Below are 27,104 nucleotides of genomic sequence, written 5' to 3' on the forward strand. Positions count from 1 at the left end.
AAGAAGGAGAGAGAGAGAAACGAAGAAAGAATGGAAGGAAAGAAAAACATAAGTAGCATCTGTCCCAGGGTCTGCACTGGCAGCAAGTCTGACTCAAGAGATGAAGCCAGCAAGCAAACACTCTGATGTTGGAAGGAGGTCACTATGTTAGCCACTATGTTAAGTGCTAGCTCCCTAAATCACAGTTTTTTTATGGTGATGTTTACAGGGTTGATTGGGGGTGGGAAGGATTGAGGGTTAGGGGAAAGTGGGTGAGATCATTGTTTGCAAGTTTCCTTTTCTTCCTCCTGTCTCTGGGGCAAGGGAGGAGATGAGAAGAGAAGCTGCACTCAGCCTTCCAACTGCCTCAGTACCTGGGATGGGGAATGGCCACCCAATATCATACCAGGGTCCCAATGGGAAGCATGCTCTGAAGGTTCTGCTCAAGTGGTTTAATAGTTCTGAAATGCTGTTAGTTTTGTTGCTTCAAGGATGAGGAAATCCTTCCAAGGACCATTGGCTGACACAGTCCACCTGAGAGTATCCATTTGCCCAGATATATGCTGTCAACACTTGGCTGGGCTAGTTGTACAGTTTGTTTTACCCTCCTTCCTCTGCTGTGGTAGCAGATGTCCACTGCACTTCCCAGTGGACTGGCATATCCTCCATGTGCACCTGGGTATGCCATCCACTGCTCTGCCTTAGCTATTGTGGAGGCCCACTTCTGATACTTGCACTCCACAGTCAGTCCACTGGTCCTAGGATTCAACACACGGTTGGAATTCTGAGTGCAGTGGTTCAGTTGGGTGAATCCCACAGAGACTTCGTCTCTGCTGAACCCAGACCTGACTCTGTGTGTGCTTGCCAGTACAGGGTCTGGCTTAGTCTGACAACACATTAGCCTGTGCTGGGTCAGTTCTGTGTCAAGCCCATCTCTTACACAAAGAATGGATGCTTCATCCAGCCCAACCCAGCCCACTACACATTTGATCCTCAAACATACCAGCAGGAACTGTAGCCTAGTCAGAGCGACCCCCCAAAATCACCATCAATGTACTTCTCACTATGTGCAGCAGACTGGTCCTGTCTGACACACATCCCATTCAACTCTTGTATACATCAATGGGCGTTTTAGCCTAGTTCAACCCAACAAACACTGTTATCAGCCCACACTCATCCCAGTAGATGCCACTGCTTGGCCAGACAGTCCCACCTGCAGCCCTGCTTTTCATGCTTACCTGTGGGAGTCGCAGCTCATTAGAGAGGAGCCCACAGTTTCCCTACTGGGAGATCTTGCACTCTCCTGGTGGTTCTGCAGTCTAGCTTGACAGGAGTTGCCCCTAGTCCCAGCATTTGCCAGCCCTGACGCTGTGGCAAAGCCCGGGCAGCCTGCACTTCTTCTGGCTCATGCATGCACAGTGTTTATAGTCACCCGGCCTTGCTGCCTTTCCCAGCTCACATGCAGCCCTATGGGTATTGGTCTGGCCTGGTCTGCCCTCAGTCCCAGTTCTCACTCCCACCAGTACGAACCCCTGCTGCCACCCTATCATGCTAACCCACATCTCCCTGGTCTCTCACATGTACTGGCGGGTGTGGCAGCCTGGTATGGCATGGTCTGCCTAATCTTGGCATTTGTCAGCTGATGCTGCAGCCTGGCCTGGCATGTTGTGTGCCTAATTCCAGCTCATGCTGGTGGGTACTGCAGCCTAGCCTAGCCTAGCCAGCCCTCAGTCACAATCCTAAATGTGAACTGGCTGCTGTTACAGTCCGACTAGGCCTGTCCTGCACCCTGTCCTGGTTCTCAGCTCTGCCAGTGGGTGCCAAGAACGGGTCCAGCCTGGCCTGCCCCCATATCTGAGCTACAGGTATACTGGTGGGTACTGTAATCGGGCCTGGGCTGGGCTGCTCCCTGCCCTGGTTCTTGTGCTTACCTGCAGGGACTGTGTCCTGACGGAGATGTTCCCCAAGCTCCTCTATCAGGTCTCCTCCGAGTTCTTTCAGAAAAGCAGAAATTACACCATCACACGTGTGTTCTCAAGTAGTCGGAGGTGTCCTGGCTTGAAGAAAAGATGAGACTTGCAGTTAGATGATGATACATTAGGAGACCTTAAACCAACCTGAAACAGGAAAAAATTGACATAGTGGCAGACTACCCATACTTCATGTATGATTAGATGAGAGCATAATATGCAATGGAGAAGTTAGGATAAGTTGACTTGAATTTGATAAAGAAAATCTCAAGGAGTTACTTTGGCATGAAACCATCATCCTCACTGCTAACACTCTCCTTAGGGATCCACACAAATGAATCATTGCAACCAAGGAAATCCAAATGCATGGGGTATCTTAATGCATTAATCAACAACGTCCTCAAGTTGTTGATTAAACAAAAAAATCTTTCCAAAGCAGCTGGAAGATGGCCCCAGTGCTTGGGCCCCTACCACCCTCAAGGCAGAACCTGATGAAGTTCCTGACTTGGGCCTGGTCCAGCCCTGATCTTTGAGCCATTCGGGAACCACAGGGCAGCTGAAAGATTTGTCTGTCTCTCCTGCTCTCTCTGCAATTCTTTTTTTTTTTTTTAATTATGTTAGCTTTTTTATTATTTTATAATATATTTCAAAAAATGACCTTACAGATGTCTTATCTGCTCTATAAGACCTGGAATAAAAGAACACTTAGAATTAGAACACAGAGACATTAAGCTGTAATACTCACTTGTACTGAACCATTACTACCAAAGTGTAAGTATATTTTTTAAATAAGCAGATGTGCGGCTATGCAAAATAAAATACAAACTTGTTAAAACAGAACAGTAAACTTGACTTTAATAGCTATGGAAAGGTGGCTATAGAAAGGAGGTGGTTTTGTTTTCTTTCTTCAACACATCTGGTTCTGGCAGCAAGTTGCATTATACATTTAAAGCAGTGTGTGCCCTGAAAGCTCATAGCTTCTGTTTGTGCGTATAACTTGGATCAGAGACCAGACACATGGAAAAGCACTGTTCTCAACACCCTCAACATCTCTCCTTCCAGGAGGTCACAATGCTAACAAACTCAAGACTTTCCTTGCTGATGGTACTTAGTAATTGTTTTACTCCAGTTAACACTGGATGCTTTAATATTCTCTAAAAGAGAAGTGATGAAAGCGTGTAGAAACCCTCCAGGGTCCAATTTTCACTTCCCATTCCCCAAGTAGTAAAATAGCAGCTCTACATGTTATAAAAAAAAAACAGAGAGAATTTAAATTTCTTATTAGTTTTTAACCATAGTAACTTTACAATGCTTTTAGATTTAGTTGAATTTCCAAAATGAAAATGTCAGTTGTCAAATAATTTAGGAATTTATTAAAGTATTACATACAATTCTTTTCCTTTTAGCTACCCCTCCCCCTCAAAAAAGTATATATGGTGTATGTGTGTGCATTTACTTATCTTATCTTAACTGAAGTTCTCTTTCTCTGGTTGGACATGAGAAACCAGTTTAAGCAACCAATGCTTGCTTTTATTTCTATTATAAGCAGTAATTCAGATCTTTTTTCACTAAATATGACTGCAGCATTTTCATAATAAAATGCACAAAAGGCAATACCAAAAAATGCCTTCTGAACAGGCTTCTGACAGGCAACCCACTAAGTTAGACTCTACCAAAGTGGCACTACGACAATATAGGCATCCAGTTTCTTTTCCTTTTTTCAAATTTGTCAGTTATTTACCACAATTATTTTGTCTAGTAGGAGACAATTTCATGCTGGACTTAACTCTTAAGAGTTGACATAAACCAAAACTGGACAGCAGTCAACTGGAATCACATTCCAATGGTCTCCAAAAATACTTGGCTAAAACACATCTTTTCTCCTTGATTGATTTTGCATTAATTTTATTAAACGTATAGCAAATAACACTGCAAAGTTTTTCTCAGAGCTTTTTCTTAGGGGACTCTGCAATTCTTGCCAACAAGTACCTGGTGAACTTGTAGACAGCGCTGTTCCTGGCTCCCCAGCAGGTGGCGGCCCCGCGCCCTGGCCGCACGCCCGCTGCATCCCGCCGGCGGCACAGAGGCTCGCGCGGCCCGGGAGCGCTCGCCCCGCAGCTCGGGCGGCTGGCAGGCGGGCTGGCGCCGGTCGCGTCGGCCGGCAGCAGGGCCCATGTGGAAGCTCCTCCCGGCCGCGGGCCCAGCCCGAGGTAAGGACAGAGAGGGACAGAGGGCCCGGGTTCGGAGGAGCGCCAACGCGGGGAAGGAAGTCGGGGAGGGTCGCTTCCGGTCGGGTCCCCTTACCTTCCGGGGCACGGCGGAACGGGAAGGAAACCGGGGGTCTGGCACGCGCGTGGTGGTCCCGGCTGCGCCGTGGCGGGGAAGGCCGGCTGTCCTCGGCCCCGGGGTTGGGCGGGTGGACGCCCGGCCCTGTCCCGCGCTGTGCAGTGGCCGTGGGACCCCGGCGCTGTGCAGTGGGCATGGGCGGTGGGGCGGCTGGCCCTTCCCTGAGCCCTGGCTGAGGTGGCTGAGGAGAAACAGGTGCACGGAGCAGCTGTCTGTTGTTTCAGACGCGTTTCCGTGCTGTCAGCAAGAGGGGACAGCCCAGACTTTTTCTTTTTGAAAGAGAGACCAGAATCTTGCATCTCCGAGTTCACTGCCCTAGATGTGTCCAACGCTAGGGCTGGTCAGGCCCAAGCCAGGAACCCCGGGATGCAAGGGCCTCAGTTGCTGTCTGTCAGAGTGCGCCTTGGCGGTGCTGGGCTGGACCCCCTGCACAAACCTGGGATGCTGGTGTCCCAGGGGAGCTGCAGCAAAAGCCAGGCCACTTCACCCCGCCCCTTTCCTGTGTGTCTGCACTTCCCTAGTGGAAGTTGCTAGTTGCCTGCCTGCTGTTTGTGGTCCTTATTGGCTGATAAAAGAAAGGGTAAGCCAGTAAAGCCATGATTGCCTGTGTGCTCAGGGTATTCAATTGTGATTGGGAAAAAAAGGGTCTCCCAAGATGCAGTGTTGACTGGCTATGTAAGAGGTTTAAAGAAAAAAAAGAAGATGATTTCTTTATTTCACTTGAATGAGAGCAGGAAAGACAGAGAAGTCTTCCATTCTCGGGATGGCCTCCATGGCCAGAGCTGGACCAGTGCAAAGCTGGGAGCCAGAAGCTTCGTCTTGTCTCCCATGTGTATATAGGGGTGCAGGAAACTTGGGTCATGCTCCACTGCTTTCCCAGCCAGAAGCAGGGAGCTGGATGGGAAGTGGAGCAGCTTGGGGTTGAACCAGTGCCCACATGCGATGCCAGCATGCAAACTGAGAATTAATATGATCTGGCCTCTGAAGGACTTTTGTAAACACCAACATAGGCATCCCTATGAACTTGCACCAGTGCAAGGCCAGACCATAGAGATTTCAGTTTGTCTTGTGGCTCTCAGAGTTCCTGTGGATGTGTGGAAAGAAGACAGACCTGAGACAAATTGAGTTTGGCACAGCATACCTGAGGAAAGGCTTCATGAATCAAGGTGTGGCCCGAGCCAGTGGAGGCTGAGAGAGCAGTACCCAACAGTCCAGCAGACGGTAGGAGGTGACTTCCAGAAACAGCGGGATTGGTTAGTTGCAGCTCACTGTTGGCCTGGTCTGAGTGTGCAGTGAGAAGGCATTTGCCCTGCAGGACCTGGTCTGAGTAGGTGACAGGCTGAGACTTAGCCATCTGTTACAGGGATAGCACTGCTCAGACCAGGCAGACATTTGGCACTGTGTAGCAGGGCTAGCCTGGGAGTCCTGCTCAGCCTGTCTCCAGCTGTTGGCTAAAGTGCACCCTTGGCCACAGATGAGAGTTGAGTTACTGCCACCTGTGGGCAGACCTAGCTTGAGTCCAGGGCTCAGATACCCTGGATGTTTGGGCAGTGAGTCAGAACGCGTATCCCTGTCCCCCAAATAAGTAAAGTAAGGTAAAAATTTACAAACAAAGAATAGGGGCTGGTGTGATGGCTCAACTGGCTAATCCTCTACTGTTAGCACTGGCATCCCATATGGGCACTGGTCCTTATCCCAGCTGCTCCACTGCCCATCCAGCTCCCTGCTTGTGGCCTGGGAAAGCAGTCCAGGACGACCCAAAGCCTTGGGACCCTGCACTCAATATGAGAGACCTGGAAGAAGCTCCTGTCTCCTGGTCTCAGATCGGCACAGCTCTTTTGTTGTGGCCATTTGGGGAGTGAACTAATGGATGGAAGCTCCAGTCAAGTTCATATTGGGACTTTACTTGGGATTTCAGTAAATGTATACTTTGGGAAAGTATTAATTCCTTTCACTGTTATTCCTTGAGAGAAATGGTATGCCCTTGCATTAATGTAGGTGATCTTTTGATATTCCTCAATAAGGGTTTAATAGAAAATGGGAGTTTAATTTATGTAAAACTGATGAACATTGAAATAGCAAAGTGTTTTCTTGACACATCATGAATTTTATCCTATATAATGTACACATTTATGTATGTGTGTTTGTGTCTCATGATTTTATTCCTCTTAGAACCATACAGACTTTTGACTGGCACTGAGTACATCGTTGGAAGGAAAAACTGTGCTATTCTAATTGAAGATGATCAGTCAATCAGTCGAAATCATGCAGTGTTAACCGCTAATTTTGCTGTGACCAACTTGGTATGTTCCTGATTGTATTTTGCTAGCTTGCAGTGAGAGTTGAAATCACAGCATATTGCCTTGATGTGAGAGAGAGAGAGCTGTTTGAGCATTTTATGCTTTTGTTTCAGTGACTTAGAAACTTGGAGAAAGTAGGTTGTATTTGTATTTGTTTACTTAACAACATTGACTGTTCCGTGGTGAGAGTTATTGGGCTTAGCTGTGATACATTCATGATGCTCGCTCTTAAAGAGAGTATGTGACTGATGGACACAAAGTCTGGGTGTGTAAAGGGAGGCTCCGCAGTGGGAATGACGGTTTTCCCGGGGAAGACAACTGTTGCTTCTGATCCACAGCTCTTTTGAATGGCTTGGAAGGTATTTGTTAGCTTTCACCAGAACCACGGGTGATGAGAGTGATAAAAATATATGAATAAATACGTTCAAAATCATCGTGGTAGGAACAAGAAAGTAAGCAGTTAGTTTGAACAAATGTGACAAATGCACAAGTGATGGATTAGTTTACTGGCATTTAGGTTTTGTGTCTATTTGTGTTGTAGAAAAGCATTATTATAGAAGTTGCAATAGAAAAAATAAAATTATTACCAAAAGTCAGAACCTCTAGGCTTTATGCCTTGTTTTCATTCGCCCAGTGTTTACCATGTGCTTTTGATAATGTAAACAAAACAAAACGAAAACTTAGGACTGAAGCTGTCATGTTATGCATGAAGCAAACTGCTGCCAATCATAAAATTCTCAAGTGTGTGAAATGGAAGGGTTGGGAAAGTCCCAACTGATTTACAGAAATAAAGAAAAATGTGTGTTCCAAGAGTTATAATTCTGAAATTCAGAGATTTTCTTAAAGGGAGATATTTATGTTAATTGCTAATTAGTCCTTTGAAGGCAGCCAGAACAGTAGCTGTCATTCCCTGTGGTGGCAGGATATGCAGCTATTTATTATTTTACCCTTTTCAAAAGTTATCAAATGTCTCCTGTGAATCATTTCCCCCTGGATTGTATGTGCTTGAGCTGTAAAAGACTTGTAATTACTTCTCTAATTTTCAGAGTCAAACTGATGAAATCCCTGTATTGACAATCAAAGATAATTCTAAATATGGTACCTTTGTTAATGAGGCAAAAATGCAAAATCACCTTCCCCAAACTTTGAAGACAGGGGATAGAGTCACCTTTGGAGTGTTTGAAAGTAAATTCAGGTATGGATTTGTTTATTTAATTTTTGTTGTTAAAGATTTACTTTTACATGAAAGGCAGATGAACAGAGAGAAGGAGAGACTGAGAGATCCTGCCTTCACTCCCAAGTTGCCACAACAGCCAGAGGTGGGCCAATCTGAAGCCAGGAACCAGGAGCCTCTTCTGAGTCTCCCACATGGCTGAGGAGTCCCATGGCTTTGGGCTGTCCTTGACTGCCTTCTCAGGCCACAAGCAGGGAGCTGGATCCACAGTTGGGGAGCTGGGGTATGAACTGTTGGCCATATGGAATCCTGGTGGAAGCTTAGTCTACCAAACCAATGGCACTGGCCCCACACTTTTTAAATTAGATTAAAGTGGACAGTTTTATTTCACAACAATTGAATTTTTAAGAAAAGATTTAAGGATTATAAGATGACAGTATAATTGACTTTCCGTTTAGCACAGCAGTGAACTTTGTGTGGTTGGTACATTTTGTGGATCACAGGTGGGGGGTGACAGGTGAGTAAAAGTTTGTGTTAGTCCCTGTGAGTTGTGATAGGAGCCTCGTTTGTTTGATGCTTCATAAGTTAAAATGTAATGTTGATGTTGGCCATGTCTTTTTCTTCTTTGGGAACACAAGATTTAGGAGGTAAGAATTTCCTAAGTTACAAATTTATAATGTGTCAAAATTAAACGAATAATATGTTGTAAGTTTAAAGTTGTAAAGTATTGTAAAGTTGTAAAGTCTTTGTAACTGTGATAACGTAACTTTATTGTCATTCACAGGGTAGAGTATGAACATTTGGTTGCCTGTTCTTCTTGTTTAGATGTGTCTGGGAAAACTGCTCTAAATCAAGCTGTGTTGCAACTTGGAGGACTCACTGTGAACAGCTGGACAAAAGAATGTACTCACCTTGTCATGATGTCAGTGAAAGTCACCATTAAAGTAAGTTGAACTGTGTTCCCATATTAAAACAAGTTCTGGGACCTTGAGTGAACTCACCACAGCACAGAGTTAGCACCATGTGTCTCTTCTGTCAGATTGTCTTCCTCCAGTCTCTGACATTGTCTCATGGTCTCATGCTCCCTCAGTTAAGTTATAATCACACAAAGAAATCTTTGCTGTATCTTTAAAGCCCTGAGATGTATAGATATGTACCTTCCAAAGATGCTGACTAGTCATTAAAGCAGTGATGTATTTTGGTATATTTTCAGGTTTTGCATTTTCATCAGATTTGATATATCCAAAGGTAATTGAAGAATGGCATTTAAGATGTGATTCGTTAAACAGGCTGACTGTGCAAAAGATATGTGGGATTGTTTTAGGCTGAAAAGCAACAAATACTTTGATTCCTGTGTTTGAAGATGCAAAAACCTTTTGTTATAATTAATTAAATATTAGTGTTATATTCTAATTTATACATAAATGGCTCTTATGTGTGTACATATATGTGTATGCAATAGCTGTCAAAGAGAAAGGCTCACTGCCCAGATTGAACCTGAAGTTAAATTTGTACCATGGTGAAGTTACCCTGAACAAAGATAGTTCCCTCTTAGAAAATTTAGGACATTGATTTTTTTGCTGCTGCAGCAAGACTAACTTAAAAAATACTCATGTTGATAAACTCACAGGTAATAGATTCATAAAACATTTGTAAAACCAAAATATGCATGGGGACCTGATGTTTAAATGTTAGCTCAGCATAATCCCCCTTAAGATATTAAGTTACTCAAATGGAGTAGGTAATGATACATGGGTTTAGAAGGCCTGAAATAAGGTCAAAGATGCTTTGATTGTCTTGGGAGATTTTGCCAAGTCCTCAGAGCTGGACACTTCTAGTACCTGACATGCTAATGACCACCATTAGAGACACCACCATGGAGTGTGCAGCGTTTCTTTGGTGTTTCTGATCACTTTTTGCTAAAAACAATAAAAATAAACCCTGATCATTAGTTTTTGCTCAGCGTTCTCAATGCATAGTTAGGCTTATAGGGTTTTGTTTTGTTTTGTTTTGCTTTTTGCTTTTGTTTTGTTTAGATTATTGAATGTTAGGACCAGAGGGAAACCTGAGGAGTATTTAGTTCAGCTTTTATATTTTGAAGAGAAATTGCGACTCGGAGCAGTTACGTGCTTAGCCCAGAATCGCGCGTGTTGCAGTTTTATTCAGTCCTGTGTTGATTGAACTTAAATACTCTATGTTGCATTTGGATGATCTCATTCACATAGGAAGTTGGGATCTGTCAGATTCCAGTCTTTAGAGATACCCTCAATCTGGTCGCTCCTAACACCTGCATTATTGAAAACATATGTATAAACTGTATAGTTGGATTATTTCCTAGAATATGCCAGCTCTTTCTTATTTTAATTGCCCACAGTAGTATTTTCTAGTCCTTTATGAGTTTGTGGATGTGTGTTACTTGAGGCTGATAGCTTGATTCACGTTAGTTCACAGTTTCGTTCTCTCTTTATGTGTGCATCAGCTTCCACTGAGCCTAACCAGTTGCTCCTTGATTTACTGTGTTGAAGAGGCTTTATTCTATACTCTTACTCCTTCTGAAAGCAGTAAGGCTCCAAAGAAATTTCCATTTATCTCTTAATGTGTATTGCCTCTGCAGGATGGGTTATATTTCTTCAGCCTGAACGTGTACTTGTAATGTTTTTCCAATTGGAATGCATTTTTAAAGTCTTTGTGTTATTCTGCCTATCCCAAAGGACTACTGTGTCATTGGCTTCTGATAATTGAGTAGTTCTGGTTTGTGGTATAAAACTGAGCAAATATGAAATTCTATTTTACAGATTGTGACTTCATTTATCAAATTAAGAAAAGGAAAGAAAACAATTATTAGAAAGGCATGTTTGTAGTTTATAACATGAATGTTTTCTTTAGAAGAAGCTATCATAATGACTATATATATATATATCCACATATATTTTCTTTCTTTTAGACGATTTGTGCACTCATTTGTGGATGCCCCATTGTAAAGCCAGAGTATTTTACTGAATTTCTCCAAGCAGTTCAGTCCAAGAAACAGCCTCCACAAATAGAAAGGTATATTATGTGTTTCTAATTAACAACATATGACAGAAAAGATGAGCGCATTGACTTTCGGTTAACTCTCTGGAATTCTAGATGTGATAGTTGCTGTGTTCCACGTTTTTCTTGTGTGTGTATGTGTTCCATGTTAATGAGATTTTTTCAGTTAGTATGTAAAGAAAGAGTACCCCAAATTCTTAATTGGTTATTTCTTAGCTCTGTGAAACAGATGTTAACTGCTAATATATAACAAAAAACTGTTGTAGCATGGTAAATAGGTCAGCATTGCTCATGTGCCAGTGTCGGGGTCATGGGTGAGGTACTCTTGGTAGTGGGGCTGCAGTAACCCTCTTGGAGAACCACATATTTGGACCTAAATGTTGACGGCACTGGGCACTGCTTTTGTTACCTCATTTCAAAATGAGATCACTGACACAGTGTAGTAGCTCTAGATTAGTAATTCCATCTATAAAATCTGAGCACATGGCTTGCTCTCATCCTACTTGCCTGTTAAAAGAAATGTTGATTATTGGTAATTGCAACAAAATGTGGATGATACATGACAGATTTGTGAGCCACTAGACTTGGAGATCTGTTTATGGATATTGTTAGTGATGCTTTAAAGCAGTAAGAATTAGGGTTACAAGGGAAAGTATTTGTTATTATTTATTCCAAATTGTATGATCAAAATGCTGAGCATTACAAAATGGTAAATGTCTTTAGTCAGTTACGTAGGAGAAGAGCTTGTTTACTCAAAATATACAAGTCAGTGAATTATAGGGTATGTGACAAAATAGATTGTATTTTTTTTCTTGGTAAGGTTTACTTAAAAGATAAGGACATCACAGACACACACTTAGGGCTAGAGTGGCCAGAGAGAGGAAGGGTTGTAAAGAGATTTTCTGCTTTAATCTTGTTATCTTGGGTGGGGAAGAGAGAGTGCTGCTTGCCATTGACTGGCTTCTTTTGAGCCTGGAAAGAGGGGTAGTACCTAATACCACCCCAAGTCCCAGGTGAGGGGAGTGCCTCCTGAGGAAGGGGCCATCTGATTGACAAGTAGATAGACCACATTGCATAAGGTAGGGGGGCTTTGGCTTCCAGTTGGTGATGCTAAGCTTGCTACTTATGTGTCCTGTTTCACTCTCCCACTAAGAGATTTCCAACCCCTTTTCTTAAGGGCTGCTGGAGGATATACATCTGTCTCATCTTCTGTAGCTGCTTCTTACTGATTAGGTGTGAAGGTCTTCATGTCCTGGGTTCAGAAAGCTCTCTGCATCTCACCTAATGGCTACATCTCAGGAGCCATAGAAAACTTAGCTGATTCTGTTGGCTGTGTCCATAGATTACTGTCACTAACTCTGAGAAGTTTCTGGCCTTTTTTGTCTTTGAGGTGGCATCTGAGGACCTCAGCTGGTTTGTAGGAGCAGGCCGACTCATTCAAGTGCACCTGGACATGCTCCCCTCCTCTGCACTGGAGTCAGCGCAGGCAGCACAGCATGCACTGTGTGTTTCAGCACTAGGACACACAGCCCACTCTGTGCTCCCTGAGATTGGGGATCCTGCCTTGTCTGGGACTAACCAGTCCCGAAAGCCTGGGGTTCTTGGTGACACCAAAGGCTGTTGGTTGGATCACCCCACATTTCCTGCCATGGGTGCGACTGCCTGTAACCTGTTAGACCCCTAACCTGCTGCCCAAAAGCCATCAGTGCAGCCAGATTGTACGATTACAAGCTTACATTGATTCTATAGAATGACTGGCTATTTCAAATGGCCTTAAGTTTAGGAGTGTTAAGCAAGTTAAGAATTTCCAAAGTATTTTTATCAGCATGTTGTAGTGTTACTAATATTTTTATTTTATAAGGATTTATTTATTCTTATTGGAAAGACAGATCAGGTTTATGACGAGAAAGAGAGACAGAGACAAAGATCTTCCATCCGCTGGTTCACTTCCCAAATGGCTGCAACAGCCAAAACTGAGCTGATCTGAAACCAGGAGCCAGGAGCTTCTTCTGGGTCTCCCAGATGGGCACAGGATCCCAAGGTTTTGGGCCTTCCTCTGCTGATTTCCCAGGCCATAAGCATGGAGCTGGATGGGAAGTGGAACGGCTGGAACACAAATCAGCACCCATGTGGGATGCCAGTGCTTACAAGACAAAGATTTAATCTCTGAGCCATTGTGCTGGGCCCACTCATTTTATTGTTAGAGGAGTAACAAAGTGGTTCATGTTTATAAGCATGTCTTATTGCATACATATGTATGAGCTATGTTTTATAGGACTGACAGATATAGATTTGTTAATATCAGCATCACCATAAACACATGGTTATGTGTTATGCTACATCACGATGGGTATGAAGTACTGGGTAGTAGTGGTAGTTTGTGATTTTTGTCCTTCTACTTCCAAAAATTTATTTATTTTATTGGAAAGGCAGATTTATAGAGAGTAGGACAGAGAGAAAGATTTTCATTCCCCTGGTTCAATGTCCAAGTGGCCACAATGGCCAGAGTTGAGTCGACCTGAAGCCAGGAGCCAGAAGCTTCTTCCAAGTCTCAATGTGGGTGCAGATCCCAAGATGTTGGGCAATCCTCCAAGGCTTGTGCAGGCCACAGGCAGTGAGCTGGATGGGATGTGGAGCAGCCAGGACACAAACTGGCAGTCAAATGGGATCCCAGGGCATGCACCACAAGGATTTAGCCATATGCGATCCCAGTGCTTTCAAGGCAAGGATTTAACCACTGAGCCATTGTGCCGGGCCTCCACATCCTCTTTTGATGTCACCTTCAGCCTAATACACATCCTTTGAGGTCCTGAGTGTGGATATGGTCACCAGGGGAAATGCAGAAGTAGGCAGGTGACAGAACCTTAGAGAGCCACTGTCAGCAGGCTTCTGTGGACGTTGTCTGAGATGCTGAGTCTCCTTTGTAGCTTGCTCTTTGCTTTTCTGCTGGCCCCATCCACGTGGCCTTTCATTTTCTGCCCTGGTGGCCCAATGAGGTGCTGACCTCCTCCAGAGTGGCCAGAAGAGGATCAGGGTAAAGCATACACACAGAGGCGGCACAACAGCCTAGAATCACTGCCCATGTTACCTTGTGGATATTTGAAGATCTGGCCAAAGACTATCCAGTGCTGGTGACCTTGAAGGGAAAAGAGAGAAAGGAGGGAGGGAGAAAAGTAAAGAAGGAAGGCAGGCAGGCAGTAGTAGGCTTTTTTTTTTTTAATATTTATTTTTATCTTGGGCCAGGTGTGGTGGTCTAGCAGCTAAAGTTCTCGCCTTGCAAACGCTGGGATCCCATATAGGTGCTGATTCTAATCCTGGCAGCCCTGCTTCTTATCCAGCTCCTTGCTTATGGCCTGGGAAATAGTGGAGGATGGCCCAAAGTCTCAGGATCCTGCACCCACGTGGGAGACCTGGAGGAAGTTCCTGGGTCTTGGCTTTGGATCGGCTTAGCTTCAGCTGGTGCAGTCTCTTGGGGAGTGAATTATCAGATGGAAGATCTTCCTCTCTGTTTCTCCTCCTGCTCTGTATATCTGACTTTGTAATAAAGATGAAATAAATCTTTACATCATGAATATGGCATAGGTTGGGGGCAGACCAGGCTGAACCCATTCACATCAACTGCTGGCGAATCTGAGCACCAGCATAGAGTGTGGGTCAGGCCAGTTTCGGTCACAACACATACCAGTGCACATTAAGGAATGCCACTGTGAGGTGAGCCATACCAGATATGGTTGCAGTGCCCAAATAGCACACTTGAGAACCGGGGTGGGGCGGGGGGAAGGGGAGAGGAGGTAAAGCCGCCAGGGGAATGTGGGCTCCTCTGCTGGACAACCACTCCTACTGGAGAGCATGAGTTGGGATGGGGGCAGACCAGACTAGGCAGGGCTACAACACCTGTGGGCCTCCTGTGAGCTAGATTGGGGAAGGGCCATATTTGGCTGACTGTTCTGACTGGTGCAAGCAAAAATTAGAGTGGGTGAGGGTTAGTTGGGCTTTGCCACATCATCAGATGGCAGAGGCTGGCACTGGAGTCCAATTCTGTTAAGTTAAGTGCCAGAACCACCTGGAGAGTGCACAATCCGGAAGTTGGCTTGGCCTAGTAGGAAGATAGTGGGCACCTCCCTTGTGGGTAACCACTCCCACTGGAGAGCATGAAAACCAGGGCAGGGACAGGGGTGGCTAGACAGAAAGGCATCTGCAAGTGTGTGTGTGGGGGCTGGATAGTAGGTTGCTTGGATTGAACTAGCCTTCAATGCCTATGGGATATGGGATCCCGGGCGTGCAAGGCGAGGACCCTAAACACTTGCGCCACTGCAACGGGCCCAAGTACCCTGTATTCTTACACAGCTTGTGTGGTGTGCCAAAAATGCAGTGCTCTGAAGGCCTTTTACACGAGCCTGTTCTCAAACAGCAGGCTTTTTGGCTGCTTGTTACGAAACGGGCGGGCCCAAGGTCAGTGTTCTCTCCCTGGTAGCACAGTCCACACAAGATACTGACTATCCTGCCACGGTCCTTGATCAGGGACGTGACCTACAAACAGTGATGCTTATGCTGCCTGCTTTGTCTCTGAGCCAGCAGTCTGTCTATTGCCTGCAAGTGTGAAACTGGAACAATTTGACCTCACTAGCTTGCCATTAGGTTTTAGGCCTAATAAACACACCAATCTGAAACAGTCAGTACATGAACATTTAGGAAGTTTGTACTAGTAGAGAACAGCATATATAATCAGTTAAAATCCAAGGCAAAGCATTGTGCCGCACACCTGCAAGTTGTAGCTGCCCCTTGGGCTAAGCTTTTAGAGATCATGTAAAGAAGCAGTGTAGTAAGTGTTCGAGAAAGCAGGAACATGCTCCCAGCACACTGAAACAGGGAGCTGTGCAGGTGCTGGTCCTGGTAGTTGTTGCTGGGGATACTGATTTCACTGTATTCAGTGTGTTTGGAGAAATCCGTGCTCAGTGTGTTTGAAAAATCTTAAAAGACAAAAGCAAAATGAATTATTGTGGTTTAGAAGATATTTATTGAAGATGAGATAAACATTTATGTACAAGTATATAATGTAAATGGTAAAAAGTATTTCTTGATTATCTTTACATAAATATGTGGATAATGTGTGCCAGTTACTATGAAAACATTATTTTACTTATGGCTCTTAACATTTTATACAATCAGGCCAAGTTTATTTTTAAATATTTTTATGCCACTTTGTATTTGGCAGCCTTCTATTGAAGCAGCCTGCCTCTAATCTATATTTCTATCAGATTATATTTGTGTTTTCTAGTTTTCTTACCAGCTGTCACTGGAGCACCAGAAATGCTTTGAAACTTCTTGAAAACATTACTTCAGAAATAGTGACTTTAATTAGTTGTATGGTTCTCACTAATCTCTGTTCTCATCAGTACACTGAGAAATGAAAGGCTCATCTAGGAATATGAAGTTCAGAACATGGCTCGCTTTTTCTCACTGTGTTATTAATCATCTGTGTTTGTCCTGGAGTTGGAGCACAGGGGTGAAGCTGAGATCGCAGTCTGTGTGCCAGGTCAAGTACGGCTTTCTCTCCAGCTACCCTAATGTATCGGTGTTCTTTGCTCAGGGTAGTTCTTCCCTATATGTGTTTTTTTGTCAAGGTAGATTGTACCTAGTGGTGAGTTTCAAATTACACAGTGTTTAAAGTAAACCAAGGTACATTGTGGGTTTAAAAAAATATTTATTATGTATTTTTATTACAAAGTCAGATATACATAGAGGAGGAGAAACAGAGAGGAAGATCTTTGCATCCAATGATTCACTCCCCAAGTGAGCGCAATGGCTGGTGCTGTGCCAATCCAATGCCAGGAGCCAGAAACTTCCTCCAGGTCTCCCACATGGGTGCAGGATCCCAAAGCTTTGGGCCATCCTCGACTGCTTTTCCAGGCCACAAGCAAGGAGCTGGATGGGAAGTGGAGCTGCCGGGATTAGAACCGATGCCCATATCAGGATGCCAGTGTGGCTGGCTTTGCCGCTAGCCACGCTGTCCCCAGTACATTGTTTTAATCCCAGAATTTTACCTAAATTTGTAGTCCAAAAGTTGAGAGATGTTTATACTTTGTATATGTATCAAAGTTATAATTTATATTTATGTCATGTTGAAATTAAAGAGGCAGAAGAACATTGAAGTTTGAAAAAGCAAAAGCTCAGGGACTGCAGGTTGCAGCAGTCAGCTGCCTGCAGTGCTGAGCATGGCATATGGATACCAGTTCATGTCTTGACTTACCCACTTTAGATCCAGTTCCCTGTTAATGTCCTGGGAAAAGCAGCAGCAGATGACCCAACTGCTTGGGACCCTTCCATCCATGTGGGAGACCTGAAGAAGCTCCTTGCTCCTGCCTTCACCCTGGTTCACGTTGGCTGTTGAGGCCATTTGGGAAGTGAAAGCAGTGAGCCAACAGATGGAAGATAGTGCTCTGGCTTGGCTCTCTCTTCCCTCCCAGAGTTCCTTCTCTGGAACTCTATCCTTCAAATCTTTAATTTTTTAAACTATTAATTTCTGCCCTCATCGTATTTAGTGGAAGAACCAAATATTCTAGACTCAGAAATAGTTAGTACTCTCATAGTATTGTTAGGAAAAGCTGAAGGTAAATTCTATGCTTATTTTTACAATCCTAGTTCAGTGTAGAATCTTAAATCCTTTGAACGAAATTACAGTTAACTTTTTTGTACAGTAAACTGTACAAGTGAAAAACACAGGAAACTTTTTCTCCCCAGTTCCCATCAATTGCAGATCAATTTATATTGATCATTTGTTGATGTGAATCCATTGTTTCCACAGATGAAAGATCAGCTTTACTTTAGGCATCTATTCTGTGAGGCAAGGGCCGATAAGGAGGAAGTCAACAGTTCCTCCTTTGTTTGATTTTTGTCATTTGTTTCCTGGGTTAAATTTTGAAGTCTTCCTGTTCCTGTAGTGTTAGGGCTGAAAAATGCTTATTTTTAGACCTAGTTCAGTGTAGAATCTTAAATCCTTTGAACGAACACAAACTCTCTTAGGTACAGTTGCTAAAAGAACTATGTAATTTTAAAAGTTTTTAGAACAGAAGTTAACATGGTAGCTCGAATTTTACTTGTCACTCCCCAGATTTTGGCTTGCAGAAATCATTTCAGGATACACTTAGAGCATTTGTTGTGATGGATTGGAGAAATGGTTATTCTTCAAGTTGATAAATTTTCCACTTTTCTGTCAAGACTCAGCTTTACTTTAGCAGATGCATATTCTGTGTGGCCAAGGAGAAATGGAGGCGGAGCGAGATGGCAGCTGGAAGGAGGAAGCAGGGAAATCAGTTCTACCTCCTTTGATCACCATTAAGATTGCAATATTGTCCGGTTGTTGCTCTCTGAAGAGAGTTAACCCTTAAATGTTGTGAATTGCCTCTTCCTGTCTTGTTCCCTGTAGTCATCCTTATGTTGGGTTTTCCCGGGAGCTAAAGAGACAAGCTGCATCAACTGTAACAAAATCTCTTAGGGAATTCAAAGAATGGCCTAATGAGATTTTAAGAATTATCTGTTCAGTTTTACTTCCTCCTTGCTTTCTTCTCATCTCCCCAGACGTTTAAAAAATATTATAGCATCTTATTAAAGAGCAGAAAAATAGGTTCTTTACTCTAGAGAAAGTTTTAAACTATTGTGAACTTTTCTAAAATGCTCTGAAACAATATTATGGTAGTGTTCACAGAACTAAATGTGAGCCTTGGTAACACAGAGTGGCTCCCAGTAAACACGAGCTGCTGATAGAATTTGATCTTCTCTCTCACCCTTTTGCAATTCACATTAACTGTTTGAGTCATGTGTGTTTCCCATGTGTCTGATTATGATTGTCTACCTTGGTTATTCTGAGGAACTGAAAGCCAGTCCTGCTGTGCTGTGCAGTACCTCTCACTATAGTTCCTGAAAAGGCACATGGGTGGCTTTTGGTCATTTTGTACCAAATTAAAACAAAATCTTACTTTAAAAAGAACTTGTTGTGATTTTATGGAAATTATGCTTTTCTGGTAGCAGAAATTTATCAATTTAATAGTAAGCATAGTAGTCTGTAACTACAATATGCTTTACAAACTTTTACAGTTTTTACCCACCTATTGATGAACCAGCCATTGGAAATAATAATATTGATCTGTCGGGGCGGCAGGAAAGAAAAGAGATCTTCAAAGGAAAAACATTTGTATTTTTAAATGCCAAGCAGGTAATGTTAGAAATTATACTTTCCTAAAGAAGACCATAAATCAACACGTGCTATTGTTCTCACACTGATAAGGTATTTGATTTGAGAATTTTTGTACAGAATTGTGAAGTGCAGGCACCAGCGTCTGCCAGGTGGTCATGTATATAATTATACTTCTTAATACCTGGTAACTGAGCTGGTTTATATAAATATGTAAACACAGAGGACAGGAAACTTTGTCCTAGCTTATTCAGTCAGTAAGCATCCATAGAGTGTCTTCTCTGTACCAAACAAGGGTCCTAACTTTGTTACTGCAGAAAGTCATGCGGGTAAGCCGACAGAGTAAGTCTGATGATGACGATGATGTTACTGTGGACAAGGTAATGGTTCCAGGGCTGCATGGAGAACTTCTGAGTAAGGATTCTGCCCAAAATGAAATCTCAAATGATCTATTCTAGGAGTAGAACCCATTCTTTTTTAATTCCAATTCAATTTTATTTTCCAAATTCAATTTTTACATAGTAAAAGTTATCTCAGGACACTTTGGCTAACAAAACATGTTTCTTTCCATTTTTAGTATAAGAAACTAAGTTCAGCAGTTGTCTTTGGAGGTGGAGAAGCTAAGTTGATAACAGAAGAAAATGAAGAAGAGGATAGCTTCTTTTCAGCTCCTGGAACGTGTGTTATTGATATAGCAATAACCAGTACACAAATGGTACTTCCTGACTCTCAGAAAAAATGGATTCACTCAATTATGGAGATGCTTCAGAGGTACAGCACTATTATTTTAAATTAAAATGCAAATGGGAAGTTTTATGTGACATTTTGATTACACTTCATTTAGTAATGTAAAAGTACTAGCTTACTTGAGAAGTCTGGGAGAAAATGACCTTAAAAGACATTCATTTGGGAAAAGCACTTGAAAATTCATAGGTAGTGTTTTCATAACACAGTTTCCATGAACTTTTGACGATGCTTCCTAGATACAAGAATTTTTGTGATAGTTATGTCATGTGGTTTACTTGAAAATTGAGTGTGACTTGGTGTGCTAGGAACAGTTTTATCAGCATGTTTTCTGCCTCTTTTTTTTTTTTTTTACAATAATAGAATTTGTATTTAGCCTGTCTGATTGAATAAAGTCATATTAAGCTTTTTTGCTGAATATGATATAGTTAAGTTTAAAATTCAAGATAATTTCTTTCTGAAGTTGCTTAAAGCTGAAATGTATTCATCCTTTCATAACGACATATTAAAAGTCATATAAAATTTTTTCTTCCTGTATAATGTAATTTTGAGGAGACAAGAAAAAAAATAAAGGTCAGATACTTTAGTATTTGTAGTGCTGATAGAGTCAATAGATACGTTCAGTCAAGGGTTTCTGCCATTCTGCCATCAGCTTTTTATTGGTTAACAATCTTAGCAATATTATTATCTTTATTTTAAGATTTGTTTATATGAAAGGTTGAGTCATAGAAGGGAAAAGGGGGAGACAGAAAGAGATCTTCCCACGTGGCTGCAGTGACTGCAGCTGGACTGATCCAAAAGCAGGAACCTGGAGCTTCTTCCCCGTGGGTACAAACGCCCAAGCACTGGGGCCATCCTCCCCTGCATTCATAGGCACATCAGCAGGGAGCTGGATTGGAAGTGAAGCAGCTCAGACCTAGCCACCGTGCCACTGGATCCACAGTCTCAGTGTTATTGAAGCTTAAAAGGATTTGTGAAATTGTGGAGGGTGTTCCTGGAGCACTCGGTGGAGTCCTCTAGGATGACGGAGGATATAGATTCCCCAGCACAGGGCAAAATCGCCAATCACCTACCAGAAAAATGTGGTGGACCAGAGAAAGCTCATCCCAGCTGAGGATCCAATTGTAGCTACAAGTATGCTTCTTTAATTGGTCAACATTGGAACAGACAGCCTGAGGCGTTCCACCCACTGCTCCCTTCCGAGCATGTGGTGGCAGTTGGCATAAGGAATAAGGGACTGCACTGCAGGTGCACCCCTCAGGTCACTATCTGTGTGGCCACAGTTGTCAGCCACTCCGTGGGGACCTGCCTGTCTCCTGCCTCCTTGCAGGGTGAGTTCAGTTACCCTAGCTCTGCTCACTCTCTCTAGTGAATTGTTCACCCCCTCCATCACACCAACTTCTCACAATGGAAATACCAGGTTTGCTAGTCTGTTGACTAAATTTATACTCACCTAAGAAGATACATAGTTGGGACCTTGAGTGCAGATATGCCCGAGAAATTCATCACCAGCTCTCTTAGAGATTCAGTTGTCCTGTTCCCAGAGTCCTTCTGACGATGGCAATTGCTTTTCTTTTTCCTCATGTGGGTTTGCTAAATAGAAAATAAATTTCAGGGGCCGTCACCATGATGTAGATTTGCGTCCCTGCTGCTCCAGTTGGAATCCAGCTCCCTGCTACTAAGCCTGGAAGACAGTGGAGGATGGCCCAAGTCCCTGGGCCCCTGCATGTATGAGAGGTACCAGCAAGAAGATCCTGGCTCTTCAGACCAGCCCAGCTCTCTATTGCAGCCATTTGCTGAGTGAACCATCAGATGCAAGATCTCTGTCTCTTTATCACTCTGCCTTTCAAAGAAAAAAGAAGTAAATCTTTTTTTTTGTAAAAAAAAAAAAAGATATTTAAGAAAAGCAAAATTATCATTGTATTGCTAATACAGAAATGTACTGTTTCATTATATTTTATATACTAGGAATTTAATGGTTAGCAAGATAATCATAATCTCTGCCATTAATGGAGCTTACTGTCTAGAGAGAGAGAGAAGGATAAAGTAGGCCCATAATTATGTGTGTGCATGAAGGAAACTAGGTAACAGGGCTAAGTGGAAAAGTCCATTCTAAATATAGAAGGCCCCTCCTGCTAGTACCGTGGTGTGTGGGTTAACGACACTGCCAGTGGTGCTGGCATCTGAGATGGGTGCCTGTTTGAATCCTGGCGGCTCCACTTCCAGTGCAGTTATCTGCCTGTGAGAGCAGCAGAGGATTGTCCAACAGTACTTAGGCCCCTGCACCATGTGGAAGACTTGGAAGATGCTCCAGGTTTCTGTCCTTGGAGTGACCCAGCTCTGCATCCCATTATAGCTGTTAGGGGAACAGCAGATGGATGATCTCTCTGTCTCTGCTTCTCTCTAACTTTGCCTTATAAATTAAAGCCTAAACCTTTCTTGTTTGTTTTTTTAACATAAAGACAAAATAAGTAGAGAAGGCCACTTTCAGGCAACATTTTACCTGTGATGAGAGAGCCTGTGACAGAGAGCCAGGTAGTGAATGTACCAAGCAGAAAAAGAGTGATACCATTTATCACTTAAAAATTACATAAATCTATAGAAAAGGTTAGTATATTCAAATTTGTAATCCTCACAAGCGTTATTTACTGTTATGATTCCATTATGTAGATGAGGTACCTGATGAAAGGACTTGACTAGAAGATGTAGAGCATCATAACCAGAATAGGGATCCAGGCGTCTAGTTCTCTAGTCCAGGCTCTTCAGCAGTGCATGTTGCTTTCCGCATACATAAATGCTGGGAAGAAACCCTCAGTGGAGTACAAGGTTGGACTGACAACCTTGGTCATACGGTGACATTTGCTTCTATAGTCTTTGCCCCTGTTATTTGTTTTGGGGCCAGGATAAGGGTGAAGGACTCTGGGATAGGCAGAGAAGTCTCAGAGTTTGAAAAAGATGGTTGGTGTTGTGGCACTGCAGGTTAAGTAACCATGCTTGCAGCACTGCAGTATGCCTTATAAGAGGGCTTGTTCCAGTCCTGGCTGCTCCATTTCAGATCCTGCGTCCTGCTAAGGCACGTAAGAAGGCACCAGAAGATGTACCAAGTACTTGGGCAGCTACTACCCATATGGGAGACCAGAATGGAGTTCCTGACTCCTAGCTTTGGCCTGGCACAGACTTGGCTGTGGACTCTCCGTTGCCCTCATTCTCACATTCAAAAAAGAAAAAAATCTTAATTGTTGGTTACATCTTGAACTATCAAAGAATATTTGCATTCTTTACAGTGTTTGTTTAAAAAAATAGACTTTTAGAAACATTTCATGTAAAGAGTAATTTGTGAATAAATGTCTGGAGAATAAAGATGTGGTGCAAATACCAGGCCATTTTTTTTTTGGTTGAGATTCATGTATTTATTTATTTTTTACTGGAAAGGCAGATTTACAGAGGCAACCTGACCGACACAGAAAGAAAGATCTTATCTCCACTGCTTTACACAGCAAGTGGCCACAACGGCCAGAACTGAGCTGATCCAAAACCAGGAGAAAGGAGCTTCTTCCTGGTCTCCCACATGGGTGCAGGGTCCTAAGGCTTTGGGCCATCCTGGACTGCTTTCCCAGGCCACAAGCAGGGAGCTGGCTGGGAAGTGGAACAGCTGGGACATGAACCAGTGCCTGTATGTGATATTGGCGCTTGCACGGCAAGGATTTAGCCACTGAGCCATCGTGCTGAGCCCACAGACCATCTTAGTATTTGCATGTTTCTGTGTTTTTTTACATTTATAGAAACTTTTTATTAATTCTTTTTTGTTTGTTTCTTTACTTAGGAGTATTGCAAAATCTGTTAATTTTTTGTAACTTGTAACTTTGGAGCACATGTTTTTAGTGTGATGATAAATAAAAAGCCCTTAAGTTTATTGTAGTGAAATTGACAACTTTTGTAGTCAGTGATTTTGTTTATGTTTAAGAAATATTTTTGTAGGTCAGAAAATGCTCATGTTTTATTGACTTTTTACTAGTCTTATTTTGCTTTTCATGGTTGTTTTTTTTTCTGTTGCATAACAAAGTTCCTACATGTGCAGCTATGCTTTTACCTTTGTTTTATTCCACTGATGAATGTGTCATGCCACATTTACCACTTTGTCGTAATTGCTGTCACTTCAGTGAATTCCTCTCTGCTGGGAGACTTTTTCTCCACTTCTTCAGACGCATCCCAGCTATTATTTGCTTCTCAATTTTCCATGTACGTTTAGAATCACAGTCTCAAAAGCTGTGTTGGACTTTTAGGAATTCCACTGAATGTATGTGCACGAAGTAGAATTAGGTGTTGATTAGTATCTGTGGATATGATGTCCCTAACCATTCGCTTAGGCCTTTTAAAGACCCTTATAAATCACTATAATTTTGTGTTTGCTGTGTGGACATTTTAATATTTTTGTTAGATTCATTTGTAGATAGTAGGCACCCTATGGTACTATGCAGATGCATGATACTGTCTCCCTGATGGTACTTTCTGGTTATTTGCTGTTGATGTTTGTAAAGTGCTGACGTTTAGATATTCATCCTGTGTGCAGCCACCTCCTTAGACTCCCGTTTAACCCTTAGTCATTTATTCCTGTTTTCTATAAATTGTACCTACAGATAATAACACATCTGCTCTCTTTCCTAATCCCTGAGCCTCTGATCTGTTTTTTTTTTTTTCTCTCCTTGTTTGTTTTGTTCTATTTGGAGCTGTGAGAGCAGTGTTGAATAAATGTAGTAATGGTGACCACATTACTCTCTTTATTGATTTCAGAAGCAGTGGGGCAGGCATTTAGCTGAATGCTTTAATGAAGATGCCACTCTCCCACATCAGAGTGCCTGCATACAGTTCCTTATTTTGCCTCCCGACTCTAGCTTCCCAACAGTACAGATCTTGGGAAGCAACAGTGTCCAGTAACTGGGCCGCTGCCAAAGCCATGGGAGAGCTGGATTGCTTCCTCAGTTACTGAGCTTGCAACTGGCCCAGCCCCAGTCATTGTGCCTATTTAAATGAGCTAGTGGGTCAAAGCTTGCAAACTCTGTGTCTGCCTCTCAGATAAATATTCAACAATTTTAATAATATGAAAGATGCTTCTTTTGTCTTCCCGCAATATTTCAGGTACTGACTCTTCAGAACAAATTGCATATTATAATTTATAGTTTTAAAAAACTTAACAGGGCATTTAAATACTAGTTTTAAGTTGCCTAAAAGATATATAGGTATTTGTGATCAGCTGGTTGTAATGTCTTCAAAATGTTTGAGTATAAAATTTTTAGGATTATACCTGTACTTAAACCCTTTTTAAAGTTCAGTTCATAATTATCTTTGTTTTATAAAATCAGTCATTCACAGTGTAAAATAGCAGCAAATTGGTATACCACGAGATTCCTTTAAGAAGATACTTCAGGGCCCAGGGCAGTGGCTCATGTGGCTAATCCTCCCCTTACAAGCTCCAGGATCCCCTGTAGATGCCAGTTGGTGTCCACTTCCCGTCCAGCTCCGGGCTAATGTCCTGGAAAAGCAATGGAAGATGGCCCAGTTTGTGGACTGTGTACCCATGTGGGAGACCTGAAAGAAGCTCCTGAGTTTGGATGTGCTCAGCTCCGGCTATTGTGGCAATTTAGGGAATGAACCAGAGGACAGAAGATAATCTGCCTTTCCAATAAAAATAAATAACCCGCCCCCCAAAAGGGGATACTTTAATACATTCGATTGTCGAAGTTTATTTGAAGTGCAGAAGTAGCACATGTATAGCTATAGCTTGTATGTAGTCCTTTCTACTTCTTTTCTTTTTTCCCTTTTTCTTGTATCATTGTCATCATAGAGTAATTTATAATACTGTCTTATTGTTTCATCTTGGAATTACTATTTTCTGCTACTGTAAAAATTATAGAAATTTATGACTATAAAGATCTGTATCTTTTTCTGACTTTTTTTTTCATTTTGCAGATAGTTACCTGACTTCATAAAGTACGATAGACTTGTCTAATGTAATATACTGCTGCAGTGTTATTATTAATGGAAGCTAGGTCTGTGTTTGAAATTCTGTTCATGCCAAAAAATTATGGTTTCAGGAAGAAACATAAGATTGATTTTGCATGATGTAATCTTAATATTTTGTCCTGCTAGACAGGGTCTTCGACCTATTCCTGAAGCAGAAATTGGATTGGCAGTTATTTTCATGACTACAGAGAATTATTGTGATCCTCAGCACCAGCCCAGTTTAGGTAATTAAAACATTATTCTGTGGTTTAGCAACTTTATCATTTAGTCATAGTCTGTGTATGTGCTAGGTACTGTTATGCTTTCTAAGACTGATTCCATTTGTAGTCTTGAAAACATTTGTTTATACATGCATACTTTTATTAACTTAGTAAATATTCGTGGCTATCAGGTACTAAGCTCTGTTCTGGTGTTGAAGACACCTTGGTGAATAAAGTAATGCAGGCCTCTTTTAATGAATTTTATATCCTAAAGCTCAGGATTCCAAAGTAAACATCAGTCTACTGCCTCAGTTCAGATAGGGCCGTACAAAGAAAGAGAAGAGTAAAGCAAGGTGAAGAGAAAGTGATTGAGGACAAGCTCTTGTAGTGAGGCAGGCGTGGAGGGCTTCACTGAAGTGCATCCTGAACGAGGGAGAAGGCAGATTATATGTCTGTGTTACAGAGTGTCCAGGTAGACAAGAAGGATTAGCCTGGATTTGTGTGGAGAATGGATTCCTAAAGTCTGTAGTGGAAGGGTGGGTACAAGTGAAAAGCTCAAGGTGAAAAAGAGGCTGGTGCTTTGGTCCAGTGTGGTAGTTGTGGAAATGCAGAGACTAAATGTCTCTCTTGGTTCTAGCCCTTGTGATTGTTTTTGCTTTGTTTTGTTTCCACTTGTTCACTTGTGTGATTTACAGGAGCAAAGACAACGACTCCAGGGCCAAGCCTTTCACAAGCCTTATTGGTTGATGAAAAACTAAGGCCAAGTCTCCCAGTGAACACTACAACGTATGTCGTTGACACAGAGTCAGAGCAAGTAGATACGTGGTAAGGCATCTGTGTTAACAAGCTTTTGCCAATGTGCTGCCACTAGATTAATGATAGATTAGTATGATGAAGAAATAGTCAGTGCCTTTATCACATCATGTCTTAGGAGATGAAGCGTGGGAAAGTAGGATGGCAGGGAAGGTGACAGAATAGAAGTCATCAATTTTCTGTAAGGGACCAGCAACTAAGTATTTTAGCCTTTGGGCTTTTCTGTTGCATCTACTCAGTTTTGCCTTTGTGGCATGGAAGCCAGCACTATAGATGCTTGGCTTATGGTGAATTTCTTTTTTTCATTTCCTTCAGCTGTGTCTTGTAGACTAG

The 27,104-nt window shown here is 42.5% G+C and overlaps 1 protein-coding gene across 6 annotated transcripts in view; it reads left to right on the forward strand.

Moving 5' to 3' along the window:
* The first annotated feature begins 4,035 nt into the window (after positions 1-4,035).
* LOC121166521 (nibrin-like) overlaps positions 4,036-27,104 on the forward strand; it is a 36,906-nt gene continuing 13,837 nt past the window's right edge. For 2 of the 6 annotated variants that reach the window (XM_040995681.1, XM_040995684.1), the window contains exons 1-9: positions 4,036-4,159; positions 6,468-6,598; positions 7,642-7,790; positions 8,554-8,713; positions 10,714-10,817; positions 18,897-19,014; positions 19,571-19,764; positions 25,885-25,982; positions 26,654-26,783. In XM_040995681.1, the coding sequence (XP_040851615.1) occupies positions 4,123-4,159; positions 6,468-6,598; positions 7,642-7,790; positions 8,554-8,713; positions 10,714-10,817; positions 18,897-19,014; positions 19,571-19,764; positions 25,885-25,982; positions 26,654-26,783 (1,121 nt within the window). In that variant the 5' untranslated portion in view covers positions 4,036-4,122. Of the gene's footprint in view, positions 4,160-4,540; positions 4,876-6,467; positions 6,599-7,641; positions 7,791-8,553; positions 8,714-10,713; positions 10,818-18,896; positions 19,015-19,570; positions 19,765-25,884; positions 25,983-26,653; positions 26,784-27,104 lie in introns of those variants that run through there. The other 4 variants (XM_040995685.1, XM_040995686.1, XM_040995683.1 and 1 more) reach the window with 4 other exon arrangements.

Source organism: Ochotona curzoniae, unplaced genomic scaffold (assembly GCF_017591425.1).
Source record: "Ochotona curzoniae isolate NIBS_2020 unplaced genomic scaffold, NIBS_Ocur_1.0 patch16, whole genome shotgun sequence".
Taxonomy (NCBI): Eukaryota; Metazoa; Chordata; class Mammalia; order Lagomorpha; family Ochotonidae; genus Ochotona; species Ochotona curzoniae.